The 23,883-nt window shown below is 30.6% G+C and overlaps 1 protein-coding gene across 1 annotated transcript; it reads left to right on the plus strand.

Annotated features, from left to right (window-relative positions):
* The first annotated feature begins 9,762 nt into the window (after positions 1–9,762).
* Nab2 (Nuclear polyadenosine RNA-binding 2) lies at positions 9,763–16,956 on the plus strand. The gene is made up of 11 exons (XM_088193654.1): positions 9,763–9,864; positions 10,371–10,413; positions 10,483–10,650; positions 11,575–12,200; positions 12,268–12,530; positions 12,600–12,758; positions 13,158–13,314; positions 13,375–13,700; positions 15,046–15,494; positions 15,559–15,816; positions 16,243–16,956. Exons 1-11 carry the CDS (start codon positions 9,826–9,828, stop codon positions 16,455–16,457), a joined length of 2,703 nt encoding a protein of 900 aa, XP_088049780.1. The 5' UTR covers positions 9,763–9,825; the 3' UTR covers positions 16,458–16,956.
* The last annotated feature ends 6,927 nt before the right edge of the window (positions 16,957–23,883 follow it).

Raw genomic sequence — 23,883 nt, forward strand, 5'->3', positions numbered from 1 at the left:
TAAAGAGGAATTCGAGTTCATTAAGATCAAGCTTATTTTTCTTAACACCACATCATTATTTCAACCCATTTCGAACTTCAAAAAGCTTTACACTAAAAAATTATTTCAGCGATGCTTCGAAGTGACCGAAGGACAAATCTTACACTTCTTTATAAAGTGACATTTGCTTGCTGGATATCTCCAAGGTCGAATTGTGCAACGGAAATATTGTAGCCTTACGGTGCTATTTGTCTTCCGGTGATATATTGCTTCCCGTGACCGTTTCGTAACAAAGAAATATTCATACGATGCACTGGAGAATCTTTGCGTAGTTCAGGTCGTAACGAGAGCCTTTGTGTGATCGCAATATTGTTAAATAATCACTTTTAGTCACAGAGTTATTACAAACGTGGCTCAGTCCACCACATAAGTAAATATAATTTTTAGCTGTGTAGTTTTTCATTAGAAAACAATACATTTATAAGCAATTATACATTGCAGAGTAATTTATTGCAACGTATGTTAATGTAATGAATTATATGACATTTATATTTTTATCTATAAATATGTTTTAAAACAATATTATGTCACTTGTGTCTATAGTGTAGCATTCTATCTAGTCCGACCTTGGATTACTATTAATATTTTAATTAAATGAGCAAAAATATAGGTACAGTTTGTGAAATGTATATGAGAAAATGATATTTATTACCTTATATTGCTTGTAGATTATAAACTATTTATATTTAACGGTCGTTTTAATTAAAGTATTCCAAGTAAATCGACTAGTCGGCATTTTCTTTTTAAATTATTCATCACATTACTTTGCCGTACCATCCTTGTAATGAATATGTAAATAGATATAAACATTCAATGTTTCAATAACCTTAAAACACTGCACTAATTCATTAAAAATTAACGAATAAACTCGTTGCATCTCAGGTCAGATGTCACTTATTACCATATTTAAAAAGTAATATAAGATATATTACATTAATTGGTAAAAATGTGTTAGTTACTAAAGATTTATAAATTACAAAAAAAAAGTATTATGTTAGTACGTGGTTTATCTAAATAGTGTCCGTCATAAACGTTGGCACTAAAATTAAGAATTTCCCTCACCATTTTATGTTTAGCCGTGAGCTTTTATACTGCTTTGACCTTCTGGAAGTAATCGTGAACATGTCAAAAACCCACAGAAATAAAATATCCTAAGTTTTAAGTCCCTACCTAAAACTTTCATAATCTACTTTATATGGTAATAATAATATTTATAAATTTTATGAATTTATGAATTAGTTTAATATAATAGGAATGCAAATGATGAAATTCTCAAACAAAATTAAATTTAATATATATAAGGCATTCCATCGCTTTCCAATGAAGCATTATATTGAAGTATTATTATATTCTAAATTAGAAATTAAAATGAAACTATTAATTAAATACTTATGTTTTACGTCTAAAACAACAAATAAATTTTATGTTCCAAATGTGTATACAAACGCTTGGATATGAAATATTGCTTAATAATTATTAAGTATTTATTAATATAATTCATCTGTAGCTGACATGCTCTATAATATCAAAAAAAAAAAACATTTATTCAGAAAATTCTAAAAAATAATTAGTTCATTTATAATAAAAATGGCTGGAGGTATATGAGGCTAAGACGTTACTCTACGAGAATGGCATCCGTAACCAATATTGATCAATATATCAAAAATATGTAGAAATTAAAAAATGATTTTTCATTATTAATATTATAAATTTATTATAGAATTTTTAAGGCTAGTAATAGATAAAATATTTAAAAAGGTACATTTGCTTAAAAATTAATGTCGGTTTTCTTGGAATATGGAGTCCAGATGTGCATAAATACGTCTTGGTATTGATGCACATCTGGACTCCATATTCCAAAAAACTTTCCAAATAAAAATTATATAAAATTACATGTTATATGAATTATTAAAAATAATCGGCAACTACGGCCACTAGAAAGATTTGTAAAGTGATGGATGATTCAATAGTGATATATATGGCTTAAAAATTCGAACAACAAATTACGATATCAAGAATAGTTCTGGATGTAGGAAACTAGCAAAGGTAAACGATGAAGTCCTGACTGCAGAAATGGAAGAAAATCTTACTTATACTATCCATTAGCTGGCCGAGAAACTGAAGCATTCCGATTCAACAGTGGAAGATTCGGAAAACTGTACCATATCCCAAGAGCTTATAAATCTTGAAGCTGCCCGCTTTTTCTCGATCATTTGCTAACTGGAGATGATAAATGTGTGTTGTACAAACACAATCGTCGTAGAAGACAGTGGTTATTAAAAGATTAAGTACTTTCTAATACATTTCAATTCAACGTCAAACATGTGCTGCATTTGATAATTCATAAATCTATCCTATATCACGGTAACTATTATACATTCAATGCTTATTAAAAGTTTTAATCTAACAAAGGGAAAAATCCTTTAATCCAATTTAGAAGCATCACAAACTCGCTAATCACTATATATAAATACGAACAATCCGGTTTTTTTTGTAGGCACGTAACACCGTAAATATTTTCCAATTATAATGCGCGTGTTATATAACATGTGTTAAAATAAATAGTCATACTTTGATATTTTGAGACAAAATAATACTATTTTTTAAGCTATGATTTATATATAATACGAATAGATACTGAACTTTTTCCTATAATAAATTATCATGCAAAATTCATAAACGTTGAATAGCACGTGACAATATAGCTCATGAAAAACTTTTGATGAAACACTAACGAGCAAAAATCAAAGCCTTGTTAGTATGTCTAAAATATATGATATAGAATTTATTTATATTTAGATTTAAAACATTTTATCTTGAACATCCAGACTAACATTTCACTTGATTGTCGATATCTTGTACGATATACTTATAAGAAATTCGAGTGAATGAACATTTGAAGTTTCATTATAGTTTATCTTTTGCGTTCTCATCGAACCGATACGTTTCAACCTTTCATATTTTATTATTCTATAGTTTCTGCTTTTATTTCGCATCCACACAATCATAAGCAAACGTTAACAATAAAAAAATCTAGGATTGGATTGGCAGATGAGATAGATAGTATTCAGCATCAAAAAATATACCAAAAAGAAGCACAATTTTTATTATAATATTTTAAGAAAGAAACTTCTACTATTATAGATTCAACCTATTAGCCCCCCTGTCCTACTTTTCCTCGTTTATATGTCTCCCGTAAAAAATCGAATGATTCAATGTAATCGTTTATTATGTCAAACTATTGTTTGCATAGTTTATAATTATGTTTTTAAAGCTAATTCCTTGTCGCTACTAATTAATTATAATATAAAGGTTTGCTTTGGTAATCTAAGAACTACATTAATAATCGCATAAAAAACCGTTTTGTGTAGGAATAGGCGGATTACAAAAATACATAGTTAAACAATAAAAAAATTCTGACAGTTAACTTAAATCTCGATTTTTAAATCTTTTCTTGTTAGAAGTATGAAAAATGTAAAGTAGCAATACCTGTTATCGCCATTTTTTCTATGATACGGGAGCCAAAATTTCCTTCGTAACTTGTTCTGTAATCAATCGATGTAGATCGTCCTGTTCTTGTTCATTATAACAAAGCATCATCATATTGAAATTTGTTGTCTTCAACGATCATCCAGCTCTCTGTTCATCAATAATATAAAGATGTACATAACAACAAACTGTATTATTATAATTACATAAAATATAGTACATACATTTTAATTATTTATCAAAATTTCTCGAAAATTCTCAAGAACATCGAAAAGTATTTTCTTTAATCTCTCGAGAAAGGAGAATTCTCATTTCTCGAGAAATTTAAAAAAATATGAAAACAGGATGTATAGTTTTAATGCTTTAAAATATACATCACGATTATATGCTTGATTTTTTTTTAATTTGTTTCAGTAACACCAAGTGTTAACAATACAGCATTTTAAAATAATAATAATTGAAATAAAATTAATTAATAGATTAATATTATTATTCCGTAAAATAAGCTCATATTTGACCTTTTACATGAAATGAAAATACTTTAATTTAAAATCATATGAGTGAAAAGGTAAGTAATAAATTATTTAACTTGAAAAAATGCCAGCATTTTTTTAATGAAATAATGAAGCTGGTTTGGATTTACAATTTTTTTTCTCATAAACTGGCAGTATTCAGGCTCAGGTATTCAAGAATGCTATAACAAATTTACTGTTATCAATGCTTAAATCGTTCGCTTTATTATATGTATTTATTTGAATACCAGTTTTTAACCTTAGATATTACAGGGATAGAAATACAATTTCGTCCTTTCCTTCCTCCATCCTCGTTTTATTAAAAATAATATGTTTAATGAAAATCAAATTCAAAATTATATATTTTTATTGTATGCAAACGTATGGAACTGTTATTTAATACTATAATTCTTTTGATGGTGCTAGGTATATACTAAAAAAATAACGAAAATCACTCGGCACTACACAGTTTAGTTAATAAGAGGACTGAAATGAAAATTCAGTTATCCGAGTTTTCATCATATTAGTTCGTGCGTTATGTCCTCAAAGGGATGACAAATTTAACTGTGAAATGTATTCTCTAAGCTCACCGGACTAATTACTAGAACTATCATAATTGTCCTAATGGGAATTTAGAAATTTAGTAGTTTTCATCGATGTTTTATGTTAGATACACTTTTAATTAATTAATTATGGTTTCCATTACCCAACATATATTTTAATGTCTGAATAACTAATTACTATATTAAGCTTATTTTTGTATCGTCAACTTTCTTGTCATTAGCGATAAAAAAAGACATTTACTTTTCAGTAACTTAATATTTCATCTTTACCAAATCAACTTTCAACTTGCTTAATTAAAGTTAGTCTCAAATTTAATTTAATATAGTACGCGTTTCTTGCTAATTTCCAGTCAGCTTGTTTAGTGATGTTGATAATATTAACTTGCTGCTAAAGCAGAAATATAAATAAATAGCGTCTGTTTAACTTATTTAGATTCTAATACAAGAGAAAAATAACTTGTATCAGTAGGGAATAAATGACAATGTGCGTCATTAAAATATTTTTTTCAACAAATATGATTTAATCGTTAAAAATGTGCATATCAATAATATAAATTTCAGAAAACATTTAACTTTAAACGTTAAAAGAATGGCCTTTCACACCTTTTTCATTATTTACGTCCTTTCTTTCTGCTTTGAATTTGGTGACTAATTTAAGAAAAAGTTGTACCTTTCAGATTGTCTTTAAAAGAAGATATGCATAAGAGTCAATCTTCGTACCGATACTGTGGAACATTTTGAGCTCTCCTGGCAGCGCACTGCAATCTCGTTGCGCATACTGCTGCAGCTATCAGGAGAGAAATCGAGTTAAAGTGGCTATAAAAATCAGCTCCCCTTCGCTTCCAATAATACTTAAGCTGTCTTCTCTGCTTCTTCATTAGGTGCATAGGACAGAGTTCGTCCTACGTGTCTGTACATGAAACGCTATGTGCAGGTTGGTGCGACTCGGTGGCAAATATTTAAGACTAAGCGATTTCGTTTCATTGATCTATCATCGGTCGCAGACTACCTGGTGATAATAAGCGTTTCATTGTCTCGCATTTTGAAACAAAATAAAGGCGCATTAAGTATCATGGATTTTGATGTGGAACTAGTCACTCAGGTATAGATATTGAGAGAGAAAACGACTACTTGTGTTGCTCAAGTATACAAATTGTTTCATACTAAGATTATTTTAAATTTTATTTGAGATAGTATTAACGAATATTTGCCGTAAATTAAATCAATTGTTCGAATATAATTGAAAATCTAGCGAATAATTCGAATAATCGAATATTCGATTGAAAACCAAAGTCTGGTAAATGAATCCGATTTTTATTACGCTATATTTTATCTTTTGAGAGGTTATTAGTCTACAATTGAAAGCAAGATCATGTTTTCCACGATTAGAGGCAGAAGACCATGAGCAGATTTTAAGGTAATTAGTCAGTTATAAAAAGTGGATATTTGTTTTAGTTTAGGATTTATAATTCTTGTAGGTACTTATTAGTGATATTCGTTTATTTTAGGGAGAAAATAAAAGAATATTATTTTTATTTTTATCACATGCTCAGATTACTTTATTTCAGACGTGTCTTTTTATTCTCTCCGTGAGAGTGCTTCTTAGCTACTAGCCGATATACCCCCTCCTTAATACATGAATAATAAATTAACAATGCTGAAGACCATTATTAATTTCGCACCGGATTACCTGGCCACGACTAACGACAGCCCAAGTAGGAGGTCTCAATTCGCGCTGTGTTCACCCGACTTGGTAAGGCTACCGAAGACTATAAGACCCACGGACATTTTAAACTTACTGCAATCTCACCGTTGCTGCGATTGTGATCAATTTGTATATTTATATTTGTAATATAACAAAGCTACAATAAAACTAAGATTTTAAAAAATGTGTGTTATAACATAATAAAGTAATTGTATCCAGGCCCGTTCTTTACTATTTGAAGCCCAAAAATAAATGATTATGTGTATCTGTATATTTAATTAAATTACATGTTAAAAATGCCCAAAGTAAATTACTATGATATTACATATAAAATTATTACCATCACTCTGATTCCTTAATTAATTAGCCTTAATTTGGAGAATATAATACATAAGAGTATACTTCAAGCCTTATTTCTTATAAAACCACTATACATAATTAATTGGGTCTTATCTACCATACTCGTCTCACGTTTCTAATCTATATGAATTATCATGAAATCACGCCTGAAATAAAAATAAGAACATGGGAATTATAAATGATGCATAAGTAATCAATAAGCATATGTCTAAAGATTATTTTATTTTTCAGGAAACTAACGAATAACGTCTACTTTAAGATATTATCATGTTTTAGAAAAGTGGTTTCTTTTCACATATTTATCACTTCTGGATTTGAATCTGCAATTATAATGCAGTATAAATTGAAATAGTCTAACTAAGACGTTTTAAAACTTCCTCCTCGTTTTACAGACAAAATTATTTGGACGAAGAAAATATTTAAGCTACCGAGGAGGTGAAAATGGCACTGGATACAATATTTTCTTCTAAAACATATAGTTTTTATTCGATCGATATTTAAAAGTTCGCTGAAACATAAAAATGCTATATCTTATTTTTTTAAATAGATACATTAATTATACAGCGACTCAATATTTATATGTTAGGTGAAAACATCTATTGAAATGAGAGTTTTTTAGTGTATTTTAGTACGTTAATTATAAAAATAATTAACTTTACTCGTGTATATATTTGTATATCCATCGCGTGTACGATGCAATTATATTTTTATGTCGTGAACCTAATCAATTGATGTGATCCTGCGTTTTCGAGCTTTCAGTCAACCGTGCTCACCCCATTTGGTGAAACTATTGCTTCATTCAATTTACTCTATCTAGATATCAGTTATGCGAATTTTTCAAATAACGCTGACAAAATTCTAAGTTACTTTCAAGAATTAAGCATTCTTGAAATAACACACTACTTAAATGCCAACTTAAAGAAAATACCCACTGTGTTGATTAGACATATTTTAGATTATTTCATAGGGCATATTTTGAGTCTAAGAAATAAAAAGTAGAGAACAACCCAATATAAGGATTCGTCTAAAGTTTGACGTTTCGGTTTTGGGTGAAACTTAACCTTCCTTCTGTCAAAATCATTGTTTCTTCTTAAATTACATTTTCAGTCTAAACGAAAATGTAATTTATGAAAAAAATACAAAACATTTTTGACATTGCATAACTTGCCAATTGTCAAATGTAATAAGTCAGATTTATGTTTATAGTAAACTAGTATCATACTAATTGAAAGTAGACAAGTTGTATGTACCAAAAGCTCTCCAATTTTAATGACCATAAAAATTTAAATTTATTTATAATAGATAATACTAATCAAATACTTAAATTTTGTTGAATGGATTCTACAGTTAAAGCATTACGTTATATTTTATAAAATAAGCCAATTAAATTTAATTGAATTATTTTACATTATATACATAAAAATGTATAAATCTGAAAATTACTGGGAAACAATTTTAAAATCAATAATAACATATTTATAATTACCTTCGCTACTAGCTTTATGTCATTAATGGATATGTCTCGTTTGCCTGTACTATCCATATTTTATACCTTAGTATCATATATACAGTATCCTACAATCCTCTGTAACTGTGTCGTCTTCGAATTAAGTAGAAGTGTCCTTGATATAATACTTATCCAGGATGCTGACACGTGGAATAACTGCAAATTTAAGTAGATTTTATCATTTTTACGACTGCTGAGTTGTGCCATATTTTTACATTCAATTTGAATTAAATCTCTGTGGCAAAAAATATATCATCAATTATAATCCCAATTGCTGCACATATTACATAAATGCACAGTAGAAATCAACCAAATGTCTTTTCCAAACAAAACACTAGAGAAATCATCATTTCGGAGCATATATAATAAACATATAATGGTTACGCAGATTTTCAAAAACAATTCGTATTAATTACAGTAACTAAAACTAATTAGCTGCAGTAATTACCTATTTATTTATGATCTTTGAAATTTATTGCCTCGTTCAGTATTGTTACTCGTATCTTTGCCGGCATTCGATAAGCGACCACAATGGTTTCACCTATAAAAGATCGCACGTAAAGTATATTATTGCTCAATTAGAAGAGCTGTACTTAACTTATGAAAATTACCTTTTACAACAGATTGTAAAAGGTTCATATTATTTTCAATTACTGGCTATCTTCGCATGCTGTTAACCTGGCAATATAAACTGTGACGAATTATCGTATTAATGAATAAAATGCCATTTTCAACCTTAATAATAAACAATCGAGACTATCATCGACAATGTATTAAATTATAATTTAAATACACATGTATATAAAAGTCGAGGATTTTCATTTTACGCGTACGACTTTACCTAACGAGGAAAAGCCGTCTTATCGTAGATCGAAGGACCAGCGAAACACTTTTTTTCGTCTTTCTAAATGTTTGACAACAAATAGGCTTACCCCCCCATATACATATATATTACAGAAGCCATCGGTATAAGATTGGGAGAGAGTTTCAAGCTTAGGTTTGTTTGCGCCTCTTTGCCGTAATAATAAACATAAATCTGAACAGTACATAAGTTACAAAAATATTAAATTTAAATTTATTTAGAAAATGTAAATTGAGGCAATGTTACATTTTAACACTACAACACACGACCACATGCAGCTAAGAAAACACACAAGTGCCTAATGATTTACGTATATAATATTTTTAAGCAATTGGTAATATTAGCTCAAAATTTATGTGATGCGTGAGTGATGAGCAGACATAGCTCGTGTCCTGGATGCTACTTAATGGGCATGCAAAATTACATATAATTAAAGACAATTTTGAAAATAATCTAATAAAATATTTTCATCGGATGACAAGATAAAAAATCTCAGTTATGTAATTACTAATACATTTGAAAATGACCGCAAGCTGTACTTTAATATATTATAATAATACGTTTTACTATGTATATTATTTTGCTAATTAAGCAAATAATAATTTATTTAAAGTTTTTACTGTTTTTTTAACAGGAAAATTGAAAATTAAAATTAATAATATTGAAATAGCATGGTCAAATTTTTGCGTGTTATTTCCAAACAAATTGCCACATATGGTAACACTGACATTAAAAGAAGAGGAAGCTCTGCTCTGACACCGGTGGTAGGCCGTCCCTTAATCTTCAGAATGGAGACGATTGGCAGCGAAGTCGGCCTCAAAATGAGGGTAAACCATAATAATGTGATACTTATAATAATACTATAATATTAAATATTCGACTTATAGCAAAAAAGCAAACGTAAACCAGAAAATTTACCTAGGAACCAAAAACTACATTTGACACGCTAGTATTTACTAGTATTTATTAATACTAAGCATATTGCTGGTTTTTTTTAGCAACTCATACAATAGTCAATTATAAACCTTACTATCTTACATACTATGATCTAATTATTTTCCATTATGTTATTAGAGTGATTGTATTAACAGTGTTTTATCTAAACTATCTATATAAATATTTATTTTATTTGCAATAACTACAATTACAGCAATTAGGGATTCAATCGAAATATTACAATTTTAGCTAAGATTTATTCTGCTTCAATCCATTTTTTCTCTATCTGTGTGACCTGTAAACACAGACAGCTATGTATACACTGATAGTCTTTGTTTTTAATAATTTAGATAAGTAATCTTGTATACATTTATAATTATTTCTGTTGCATTTCTAGTCGGCTATAAAAGCAAAGTTAATGGAACTGGGATGTTACGTTGGTGAGAAATTCTTCAATGAAAATTATTCTATACACTAAATTTATTAATCTGATTAAAACACGCTTATAGATGATGAACTACCCGATTATGTTATGGTAATGGTAGCCAATAAAAGAACTAGATCTCAAATGGAAGAAGATCTACAATTGTTCTTATCTTCGAACACTGAAGCTTTCGTAAGCTGGTTGCATCAAGTACTACAAAAATTACAAGAAGTTACTATCAACACGACCATTGGTAAATATTATTTTATGCATAAACAGTAAAATCCTGTTAATTTGAAATATATAAGTCCATTTATAACAACTGTAAACAGGTTCGAACTGAGCGGCAAGTTTTGTCCATAAGAAAGCTATAATATTGGCCAATAGCCATTAAATATGTTTCATTAACCCTTTTTGGTGATCACTGATATTTTTTCTATAATTTACTCTAAGTGCAATATAAAATAACAATAAAAGTAATTATGGAAAAATACGTAAAATGAACTCACTCCCAAGTGTATACTAACAAATTATCAAATGTGTATAAATTAACTCACTTCTCAAAGGGTTAAAATTCTGTTTTTTTATCATCTTTGTATATAACTACAGGTTACATACAAAATGTATTCCATCAAATAGTAGTTGCATCGTAAGTGGTCGTAATGTGAAGTGCCATTTACCATACATTTACATACTTTTTATTTCTACCTACTAAGGATATATATAATTTACATATCAAGTAGAACTAGCTCAATGAAAAGCTTTTTTTTATAAGAATATCTTAAAGCAATATCAACAGGCTAGTTATTTTTTCCACAAATTTCTTTATATTTAATATACATATGTATGTATATATTTATAACCTGTTGTATCAAAAATAATCATTATAACGAAAAGTACTTTTTAGGTCCCTTCTGTAAATTGCTGCATGCAATACTTCATACATGACATTCCATAACAATGGCACACTGGGTAAAGCCCAGTATTACCTTATCTGCTTTTAATTTTCTTTTTAATATAAATGTTTTGCATCAGCGCAAAAATCTGTACGAATTTGTATGAAAGTTATTATCAGGACCAGAATTTCAATGTTTCAATTAATTGGGTTTTTCTATTTTGTATATATTATATCTATGTGTATATGTATTTTCATTTTTTTTATATGTTTGTATAATAGTACAAAACGCAGAAGCTAAGAAATTAAAATCAAAACAGAGCGGCTCTTCGAACTCGTCGAGAGAGAAAGATAAGAAAAAAGACAAAGACAAGAGTAAATCGAAGCAAAAGATAAAGTTAAAAAAAGCTAAGAAAGAAAAACGCTCCAAGTCTTCGGATAGAAACAAAGAAGTAGAAAGAATCACGCCAAACGTTCCGCGTCTATTAATGAATTTAGAAAAAGAGTCGTCGCCGTCAATAACGGACGTATTTGCAGGTCAGATACTCAAAAGTCACGGAATATTGCCAAAATCTGCCTCCTTCAACAAATCGTTGAATCTAGAACTGCCCGTTATTAAGACTGACGAATCGCCACCGAGAAAACCTCGACTGCCGATCATAGACCCTGCCACCGTTTTGCAGATTAACCCCGACGACGTTGCTGTGAAAAATACTAATTTAATTGATTTAATATCTAGAAGTGATATTCATAAAGTAAAACCACAAACATCTAACAATTCTGATTCGGACCGGAAAAATAAATCCGACGAATCAAACATTATTAATTTAGATTACGATGACTTTATCAACATTAGGACGGAAGCTGAAGATTTTATCGACGTCGACTTTGAAGAAGATGCATTAACGGTATATATTTTTATTTATTTATAAATAATATAATATTGCATCAATAATTTGTATATTTGCTTTTTAGACAACAAAAAATAAAAAAACAATCAATTCGACTAATAGTGCAACAAGGAAATTAATCGAAGCACCGTCTCCGACAAGACCTAGAATCGAAAAAGAAGCTATTAAAGCTCCCGAGACCGACTTTCCTCAGATAGAGTTAAATTTACCCAAAAGACCTCTTAGAGATAGACTCGGCTTTAGAGAAAAGACTGTCAATATGGTTAACCCTTATCAAAATAACAAATCTTCCAAACATAATTTAAAAGAAGATTCTAATTATAATAGGTAAAATTCGTTAAAATATATATTTCAATAATTTAAGACTTATTATATGTATACGTTTTACCTTTATAGCGAACCACACGCAGATAAACTTAGTATCAAATCATATTTAGGAACGAAAACTAATATGTCTTCTATCAAAAGTAGACTAATGATGAGAAAAGATAATTCTCGTAACAAGAAACAGAAGAAGAAAAATGATAATATAAAAAAGAAGAAGATTGAATCTAGGTAATATTTTATTTCTTGAGCTCTCTGTTAGACCCAACTATAATTGATTGAGTAATGAGATCAATGCTTTTTAAATATATATATATATATATATATATATATATATATATATATATATATATATATATATATATATATATATATATTTATATACATTAAAGTCTAAATTATGAATTTTGAAGCACATATTTTCAAGATTTAATTTAATTTTTTATTGGAATCATTTATCCAATCTAAATATTCAATGAAAAAGTCTTGGGTAAATTTAAAATTCTCCGCATCTGCCCTATTATTAAAATATAATTTTTTGCAATTAGATTGTTTAAATCAAGCATTTAACAAAAAAATGAAACGAAATTCTCGATGACTTATTATTGAACAAAATAAATTTTAATTTAGAATTGTACCAGTACAACCAGTGGAATCAAACAAAAATTCAGCTGTAGCTGTAGCGAGTGTTGTTAAAGCTCCTCCTAGACCTCCACCACAGGCTATCATGGCAAGCACTAATTTACTATTTCGAGCAATGGCCGATGCTCACAAATCACTACTCACGGTGAGGACAACTAATATAATTATATCCAATACCTAACAGCTAATATAATTAAACATTTAGATGCCTCCGAAGCTGAATACGGAGTTGCCTAAAAAAAAGAAAGCCTTCGTCCTGCCGATGCGGAGAATAAAACCACAAAAGATCATCATCGAAGTTCCTAGTAATGCTTACCAGAATAGATGTAAAGAAAAAGGCGACTCTAATTCCGATTTTGAGATTGAAATGGACGTTGAGAGTCTAGACGAGTTTGAATACGAGAGTCAAAACGCCGAATATGTGCCGGAACCTCTCGGCACTAAATCTGAGATAAGCAAAGCGGTGGATTATGTTCCTACTCATATATCTAAGAAGAGTGATGTAAAAAAATCAGATACATCGAAACGGACGTAAGTGTATAATTTATATAGGAACAGTGTCAGTAAACCTACAGTTTTGATCTGTGAAATAATGTAAATTTGAATTCTTGCGGAGTTACATTAATTAACCATACCATACGACATTCATTTAAATTTTTTACAGTTTTTGACCCTTAAAATATTATTTTGCAGATGTTTTTTTGTTACCAAAAACGAACTCACAACATAAATAATGACCGTAGCTTATTTATTAGATTGTTTTATAAGAAGACTGCACTCAAAGTCTTTCTATATTTTTATAAATTATTATCTTAGACGCCGTGTAGTTATTTTGATTAAAAAAGTAATGCTTTATGTTGAAAGGATCAGGGGAATATTGTAATTAAGTATTGATTCCAATTTCAATTTGCTTAATTTTTCAACAATAAGTTGTGAATTGAAACTTACAGATAGTGCTGTTTTTGCTTTGGTCAATTTGTACACATTTATGTAGCAAATCTACGATTATCCGAACAGTGTTTTATTGATTAGCTTTGACAGTCAATGTCTCTCAATTGTTCATCATTACAAAAAATGGATCTTTCTCAGAGTTAATTTTAAAAGTTAATGTCACCCATTCAAACTAATTCAATTCTGCCTATTCAAATACTTACATTCATTTTTTTTTTGCTTTTGCTGCATCATACTCCAAATTAAATGCAAGTAGGAGTTTCAACTAAATAATATCGACTCCAAAAAAATGAATAAACAGCACTTAAAATTTAAATAGCAATATTTCAAAATAATCTTATTTTACATAAGCATTTATCTTAAATTTTCTCAATTTTTTATAGAATATTAGGTACTTGTTAATTATCACAACGCCATGCTCAAAAGCCATTGGTCATTACTCCACACTGCATTTCCCGTGCTGCTGTTAAAACCCAAACCTAACCTAAACAAATTAACCTTTATAACTTTATTATCTTCGTTTAGGTTATGTTTGGGTTTGAACAGCAAATGGACAATTCGCAAACGTAAAATTTGGGCGTGGCGGCGTGCTAACTAGCTAGTACCGGATATTATAAATCAGCGCTGTCCAACTTCTGTTAGCCCGTCAAGCATTTTTTTATTTTGTAAGCATCTCGGAGACCAATTAAAGGGCCAGTAATTGTCACATTGAATATTTCATTTATACGAAGAAATTAAAGTCAAAAATAATTTGTAACTACTAATAATAAAAAGTATTCTAAACCATATAAAATTTTTGAAATAATATATTTCAAGTAAAAATCAAATTTACTTCACAAGCCGGTAGTTTGACAGCGCTGTTATAGCGAAATCCAATAAACCAAAATTAAAATACACAAAGTCTAAAAAATAATTTAATTTTCAGTGAAAATCCTCAGTTTGTTGTTACATTGGATGGTGTGAATAAGAAATTATTTTTAGAAAAAAAGTTAGAAATGAATGAACGGGAATCTGATAATGGATTAAAAGAAGTCAAACCAAAAGAAGATAAACGCAAACAATCGCCAAAAGTAAAAGAAAAAATACACAAAAAGAAATCTACTCGACTTGATTTAATTCACAAAGAAGATAATGTTATTATAAATCATGATATAAATAATTCATCTACAAATCCAGTTAAAACAGAACCTTTGGAAGTAATTAAAGCTATTACGTCGGAAGATAAAGTAACATCGCCTCAGAGAAAAAGGAAAGGTTCTCCTATAGTGTTCAGTAGAGACGACGTAAAACCTTCCAAGGTTACGGTAATTAAAACAGATGGCGGCGTAAAAAGTCGACTGTCTGTTGGCAATAAGTATGATTCAGTTCCTTCGTGTGAGTATCTTAACATAAAATTTATGTTTCTCGAGTCATCGTAATAAAGAATTAAAATTTACAGTACTGCCCGACCGCCAACAACGAAGCGTACGTGAACGTTGTCGCTTTTTTCCCGACTGCAAACTTGGAAATTCATGCGAATTTTATCATCCGTCCGCTATCAAGATTAACAGCACTTGCAAAACGTTTCCGACTTGCGTATATGGCGACAAATGTCTATACACTCATCCACCGTGCAAATTTGACATGACTTGTGTAAGAAAAGACTGTCCGTACTCGCATAAAGAAAAGCCCAAAGTTGGAGTACCGCCATCTTTAGGTAAGGATTATTGTTCTCATCGCTTAAGATCTTGATCTATCCTATCTCATTTGTGCCTGATGCTGGCCCTCCACCTCATAAAATAAAGAACCTCCTCTATAATTAAGAACTGACATGATTTTGTCTAGGATCTTCCACAACGTTTTCAACCACAGCTAGTGGCTACAAAATTTATTGTCCGAAAAACTTGAACATCATTTCAGGCATATTTTCCATCTGTTGCTCTTTAATAATTGCCAGATTATTCCTCTTTGCCTTCAGTTATTTCAGTCAGGGTATTCTCAAAACACTAATATTTATCTCTCCCTCTTTTTAATTATTCATACTCAACTATATAAAGAAATATGGAAAAAATCAAAGATCGAAATTAATATATATGGTACTTTTTCATATGAATCTCGTATCTAACGGTTAATTTGCTTATAGTTTTAGCGTCCCACGTTGTTCCGTCTGTAAATTACAAGGCGGTGACTCCTACATCGATGGCACCTTGTAAATATTATCCTAATTGCTCCAAATATGACTGTAAGTGGTATCATCCAATAGCGTGTAAGTTTGGCATAAAATGTATGAACAAAACCGAATGTAACTTTTACCACCCAAATTTATCTTCTCTGAAATGGAAAAGTCCACAAACATAAGTTTGACTTGTAATAAATCATAAGTTTTGCTCCACACTATTTAATTGTTAAAATAATGTTTTCGCTATCAACTGCCTCTATGTATAATACATAATAATTGCGGTTTTAATTTCAGTCAGTAGTTATGTTTCTAAAATTTGGAACCATATTTTAATAGCCTAAAATTAAAATCATTATAGATAGCTAATTAGTGAATTATTCAATGTTATTATGAAAATATTTTTACACACTTATACAACTTTTTTTATTTGTTATGAAGCAATTATGTTATAAAAAAGTTTATACTGTTATTGTATCATAAACATATTTTTTTATATAAACTACATTTTAAGGTAATGAATTTTTATTTAAAATATTTTACATCCGAGTATTTATCTAAATTTACTATTATTCACCATATCTTGTTTTTTTTTATTAATTATTATTTAATTTTACAAATATTAGCTCTTATTTTTACATGAATTGGATATTATTATAAAATAAAAAATGACTTTTATATTATTTTGTATTTAATTTTTTAGCAAAATAATATATTAAAAGCATAAAAGCAATTACACTATATACATTTTTGTTTTAAAAGTTGCACTTTTAGCCACAAAAATAAGATCACCTGATATATGTGTAAATTTTCACGCTTATTTCAGTGGTATCATTAATTTTCCCAATATTGTTTTAGATCTTAATCATCAATATGTTTTTTTTAATTTTGACAAAATTCTCAATTTGAGTTAAGGATTGATTATTATATACTATGATACACTTTACATATAGAATTCATTTATATCTGAGTTTTGTGCTCTTGATTTTAAATAATATTTTTTAAATTATAAGTGTAAAATGCTCAGCATATTTTACCAAAACGTAAGTTTTGTTATTGTAGTACTATAGTGAATCAACTGCTGTAATTAGTTTTTTGCTAGCATGTGTAGTGTAGGGTTTTTAAATAAGGTTATTGAATCTTTACAGCAAAAAATTATAATCAGATTTAATTCTAGCAAAATATATTTAACTACACATCACACCTCGCCGTAGGAATTACGAAAAGATATTATGCCAACTAAAAACTAATTATATCGATTGACTTTTTACATCACCTTTTTTATTATACATAATTTTCCAAAAATACTCAATTTTTATAATAAATATGGAAATTTATTTATTATAATCCAGAGTCCAAAACTACTTGAAATGAATTCGTATGTGCAATGCTCAATCATACAATTTTGTCAAAAATTAATAATATTAAACTACATTGCGAACAAAACTAACGATACAACTAAAATCAGCGCGTTATTATACATATGTATCAAATTAACTTAGTGACAAACGTATTCTTATAGTATGAATGATTATTTATTGTACAAGATGAATTAAATTTCAAAGTTTGTCATCAAGTTTATGTGTATATATTTTCTCGCTTTACCTAATAAAATGTGAATTTAACCAAGGTCAACTTAAAAATGTAAGTGTCTGGTGCAAAGTATGTGTGCATAGTATATAAATTTGACCACATCCAGCACTGCACTTTTAATTAGTTATTGAAATATGAACACTAAATATGACCAACTTCTCTGTGAGTTGAACACTACGAGAGTGCGAGAAAATTAGATATACTTAGGCCTAGGTCCTGCAAATAGCTATCATTTACAGGTCTAAGCAAATGTGGTATTTAGTGTCAATGCAAATTTATCGTTTAATCTTAATGAAATCCTCGTTTTTACTACAAATGTGCGACTTTGACGAAAATTAATAATAATTTAATGATGATATACGTATATATATACATGTTTTTTTAGAAGTTCGCAAGTATTAATATTATTTAAATCTTGGGATTCATCGCGATTAAAACTTACTGTTCGATATTTCGGCTGCGATGCTCCAACCATAGTTACAGTTGCAGAAAATTCGTGACCTTGGCAAAAGCATCGCAGCCGAAGTATCGAACAATAAGCTCTAATAGCGACGAATCCCTAGATTTATATATATATATATATATATATATATATATATATATATATATATATATATATATATATATATATATATATTGAATTATAATTAATCTATAAAATGTTGCAGAACAACAATTAATGACAAATTTTGGAAATAAGAAGTTTCGGGTTTAATAGGGATAAATTGGATTGCAACGAAATTTTATAGGTAATAAACAATTACCGCTGGATGTCAACTACAATTAAAGTTATAAATGATATATGTAAAAAATTCTTTAAATGTAATTTATTTAATTTACGTTCATACCTCAAATTGATTCAATTTTGTAAATCATTTTGTTCATGCAGCATCTTTAATTATAAATATAATTGTTAATAAACTCCAAAATAAAAAATCACACATAAAATGCAGTATAAACGATTATAATAATTACTTTGAGTTGTTAAGAAGTTATTATATAAGAAATATGAATTTAATTTATATGTTCAACTTCTTTAGGTTATTTGTGTTTCCTAGTCACTAATGCTTCTTTTTTATTTTGTGTACGTATGTATATATATATATAATGTTTTAGACAACATTTAACAGTATTTAGATTTGAGAGATGGGATCGCGCCTTTTCTCTCTCCTCTCTCTCATCCCTTTTACCGACGTTTCGATCTCCGATGTTAGGGTCATCATCCTGGACGTTGTCTAGAGAAATTAGAGAAAGAAAAGGCATGATACGCAAGCCCTACCATCTCCCAAAGTTAAGTAACCTGTTGAATTTTATCAAAAACATAAACAATGACATAGACACATTTACAAACTGATGTTATAGTTTAATTGTGATTAATAAAAAAATAAATTGATAAACAACCATACAAGTATTTTATTTGTCCTCATATCTACATAATCCACACTCAGTAAGTTATTCATAATATTAAATATACTGCTTGACTGAATTTATATATCGTAAAAATCGTATTTGAAATTTACAGCTAGTTTTACTATATAATTTTTTCTCTAGCTATTTTTCGTTATAACTTTTTTAATAATATTGTTAGCAAGTTCATTTTATATGTAATCCTGTATTAAATCGTTACACATGTTTTAATGGTTTTTAGTAGATTTCATACATAAATAAGGAATTAAAATAAACATTTGTGATGAAATGTATTGTTTCGATATTTTTGTGTGCATTCGTAACATAACAAGAAGGGCAGTTGGGACAAAATATGTTTTTCGCTCACACCTACGGTTATAAATGCATAAATTGTGTATTTCATCGATTGGGTGCGAGCGAGATATACCTATTGCTCTGGGATGCTTATGATTGCTTGTGTCGCCAAGAACGTAATGGATATCTTGCAAGATATAACTGTTTTCAGTGTTTCTACAACACGCGTGGTGTTTAGTTGACAGCAAATTTACTTTATTCATCGTTTTATATATCTATATAATATTTAGGTATGTGAGAAGTTTTCTCGTCTTATTATTAGTTTTAATAAATAAAGTGTTTTTAGTGTAACCTGTAAAAACAATAATAATAAAATTCCTCAAAAGCAATATAAAAATTTAGAAAGTTTGTTGGAAGATGATCTAGAAGTCTATATAATTCTGATCACGAAGATTATGATAGTGACATCGAGTTTGAGGTACTGGGATCCGATAATTCTGTTGTGGAAAATAACATATTATAGAACACGAGTCGGAAAGTGAAAGTGAAAGTTTGAATGAAGAGAATATTGAAGAGGCAAATGTGACGTTTGCTTCTAGGTGTGGGTTCACGTGGAATTCGAACCCTCCGCCTACTTTTAGAAGTAAAAGCCAAAATATTGTTACATCTCCTCCGGGTCTTAGAGTAGACACTAACAATATTTCGACGACAAGATCTGCTTTCGACCTCTTCATTACCACATATATGCTTGAAGAAATTGTAACACATGCTAACCAATTATGTCTGCAACTGCAATGATAACGAGAAACGTTTAACAATAGCAGAAATGGAAGCTTTTATTGGAATGTTGGTAGCATCTGGTAGGTGTAATGTTCGACGACTTGCTCTAAAAAATAAATGGACAACGGACCTTCTTTTTAAGTAATATTTATTTTTATAGTCCTTTCCAGAAACAAATTTACTTATATACATAGTAATATCAGATTTGATTATAGGTCAACAAGGGAAATGAGGCTACAACCCACCAACGACAAACTTGAGCCGATTCGTTCCATAAACGACCAATTTATTGACCATATTCGATATACCAACGCTGCTTACCTAAAATATTATTCTCCAGGTTTCCATATAACTGTAGACGAGCGATTGATAAATACATATCGAGGAAGGTGAATTTATAAAAAAACAAGCCTGGTCGATATGAAATAAAAAATATGGGTCGTCGCTGCTGATGCAGAGACATCTTATTTATTAAATTTACAGCCATATACTGGCAAATTACAAAACACTAGAGAACGTAATCAAGGAAAGAGAGTCGTTACATAGCTCATTCGCCCATTCTTTGGCAGGGATAACGACAGATAATTTCTTCACGTCAATTTTTTAACTACTAAGTTATAAAGAAAAAATATTACATTAACTGGAACGATCGGTAAAAACAAAACAGAGATTTCCCAGGAGTTTTTATTTTGATTCCCCAGTATTTGCAACAAGACAATTGGTGTCATTCATAGAAAACAATCCAAAAAACCAACTGTCTTGATTGTAATATGGGAAATAGTACTGATGATTGATATAGGTAAATATATATATATATATATATTTATGTACACATATCAATAAAATAGTGTGTTGTGTACATTTGTTTTTTTCATTATAGATTTGGACTACCTAACACTGGTGTTGTTTTTGACTTATATAATTATTGTAATATTCAATTATATTGTTATAATTTTTATGATAAAAATTTTATGATTTTTAATAATTTTATTTTTATATATTTATAGTATTTTTTCTCTTATTTTGTATGTACATACTATGGGGGCCAATATAGATTTGTTATGGCCAAAACTGGTCGGCGCAGAAATAGCGGTGTTGTGACGGCTCCCTCTCTTCCGGCAAGCTTGTAAGGGTTCGGACGCGTGCCGTCGCGCGTCCGCCCCATTCTAACCATGTAAACACCGTAAACCGTTAAATAAATATTACTGCAGCGGCTCAATCTGTGTCTCATTGCCACCCGCCATCATCACCACCCCTAAACTGGTAACCTGCGACGTGATCCTGAGCACGTACATGGAGTCAGATTCAAAATGGCAGACACAGACGCCGCTGCAGTACAAAAGCCGAGCCGCTGCTGAGCTGTTTGCTGCCATCCCGCCGGTGCTTCCCTGGACCCGGACTCGAGCTGGCGGACCACCAAGACGATGGGCCTGCGCCCCCGACCATGTGCCGCCATCGTCAGCCACCGTCGCCACTGACAGACGCCGCCACCGACCACGTGACCCAGGAAGCACCCGGCGCCGCCACGCGCCTTCAGCGGGAAGCCACCGAAGTGCTGCCGTAGACCAGGCTCGAGTGGACCACGCGTGACCCGTCACGCACCCGTAGGGCTACGCCCCCGCGACTCCGAGCTCGAACCACATGTTCGGGGCCCGTCACGCGCGCGCCCTGTGTAGCTGCACCGACGCACCACAGGGCCCCGAAAGGTGCTCCCGGACATGCCCGTTCTTCTCGCGCCCCCTGGAGCCCTACGCGCCGCCCGGGTCTACGCGTGTTCCACTCGGCTTGGAGCGAAGCACGCCGCGCGTCACTGGAGGCCGCGCCGCCACACCATACGTCACGACTTTGCTACTTTTGCGCCGCCAGCATTTAATCAACAGCAGCGCCAAGGCCCCCATACCTCCCCCTGGTTATAGTTCGCAATTGTAAATTGCTAGGGCCGGAGCCGTATGGGGGCCAATATAGATTTGTTATGGCCAAAACTGGTCGGCGCAGAAATAGCGGTGTTGTGACGGCTCCCTCTCTTCCGGCAAGCTTGTAAGGGTTCGGACGCGTGCCGTCGCGCGTCCGCCCCATTCTAACCATGTAAACACCGTAAACCGTTAAATAAATATTACTGCAGCGGCTCAATCTGTGTCTCATTGCCACCCGCCATCATCACCACCCCTAAACTTATATATTTATATTTTGTATGTGCTTAAATTATTTTTTTATATAAAATATTTTACTGTATTATATATACATAGGTATGTAACTTTTTATGTGCAAATTTGATGATAAACTGTAAAGCCCTGCACATAATTTTATTAATGGATAAATATATAATAAATAAATATATTATTTATAATACAAAAGTTTGAGAAACAGCAGCACTTGTCGCAATATCAGGGAGTATTGGGGATAACGGACACTGATCCGCTTGCACTCAGTTTAAAAAATGACATGCATAAACAATGACGCCTTTTTGTGTAATTTTATATTTTAATTAAAAAACAATAAAATATAAGAATTCCTTGACACTAATTAATGTATTGATTGCTCAAATGCACAAACTTGATTTTGTGCTTTTATTTCTTGTCGAAAAGATCTAAAGATTAGACATTAGAATAAAGCTCGAGTGTCTTTCCGTACCCACGTTTTGCTTACACTCTGTCCGGTAAAGGAACATGTTAAACATTATAAGAAAAATATTATTTAAATATATTTTTATTTGCCTAATAATTTAGCTATAATTATTAATTTAAAAGACAAACACGAAAACGTTTAATACTAGTAACTAGGATTACTGTAATTAAATTATGAAATTGTATGCGAATGAACCGGTCACCGGTGTTCACACGTTAAATTATTGCGTTACATAAATAATAGCTGATTTAATGATGACTATCAATTTAAAAAAATTATAATGTAGGGGACCTATTTATATTTATATATTTAATCAGATTTCATTATGGCCAAAGCTTGGCGACACTCTGGTAACACTGGCGTAACGGGCACACTCGTGGCAACTCTGGCGGGCTTGAATCCCGGTGCGGGCCCGCGCCCTGTTCAATTGTAAATAAACACGTAACTATAAATATTTCAATAAAAACACTACTGCAGCGGCTCAATCTGTATCTAATTGCCACCCGTAACCCCTACCGTCGCGAAAATACTTACAATCTTTTTATTTTAAATCGAATATTTTATTTTAATTACTGGTGGGGCCCAGCCTTCTTTGGCCCCCAAAGACGAGCCGCCCCTGCAAACAGCCATATATAGATAATTTAAATTACTATAAATTATAGAATGCTTAATAATCAAGAAAGACTGTTGATGATGAAGTTGGTCGATTATTATATTTTAATATATGCTAACTTATTTTTTGTGTAATTGGTTTATTAATTTATAGAATAAGAGAGGAGAGCAACTTAGTTTTTGCCTGAAGCGATAAATAAGCTAGGGCCGAACACACAAATGTTCTCACTTCTAAAATTGCTTATTTGGTAAAATGATATTGCTCATTTGGCAAAAAATGGCAATTGACAAATTTTA

Source organism: Plectrocnemia conspersa, unplaced genomic scaffold (assembly GCF_051122295.1).
Source record: "Plectrocnemia conspersa isolate PC_06_02 unplaced genomic scaffold, ASM5112229v1 ptg000009l, whole genome shotgun sequence".
NCBI classification, from domain to species: Eukaryota; Metazoa; Arthropoda; class Insecta; order Trichoptera; family Polycentropodidae; genus Plectrocnemia; species Plectrocnemia conspersa.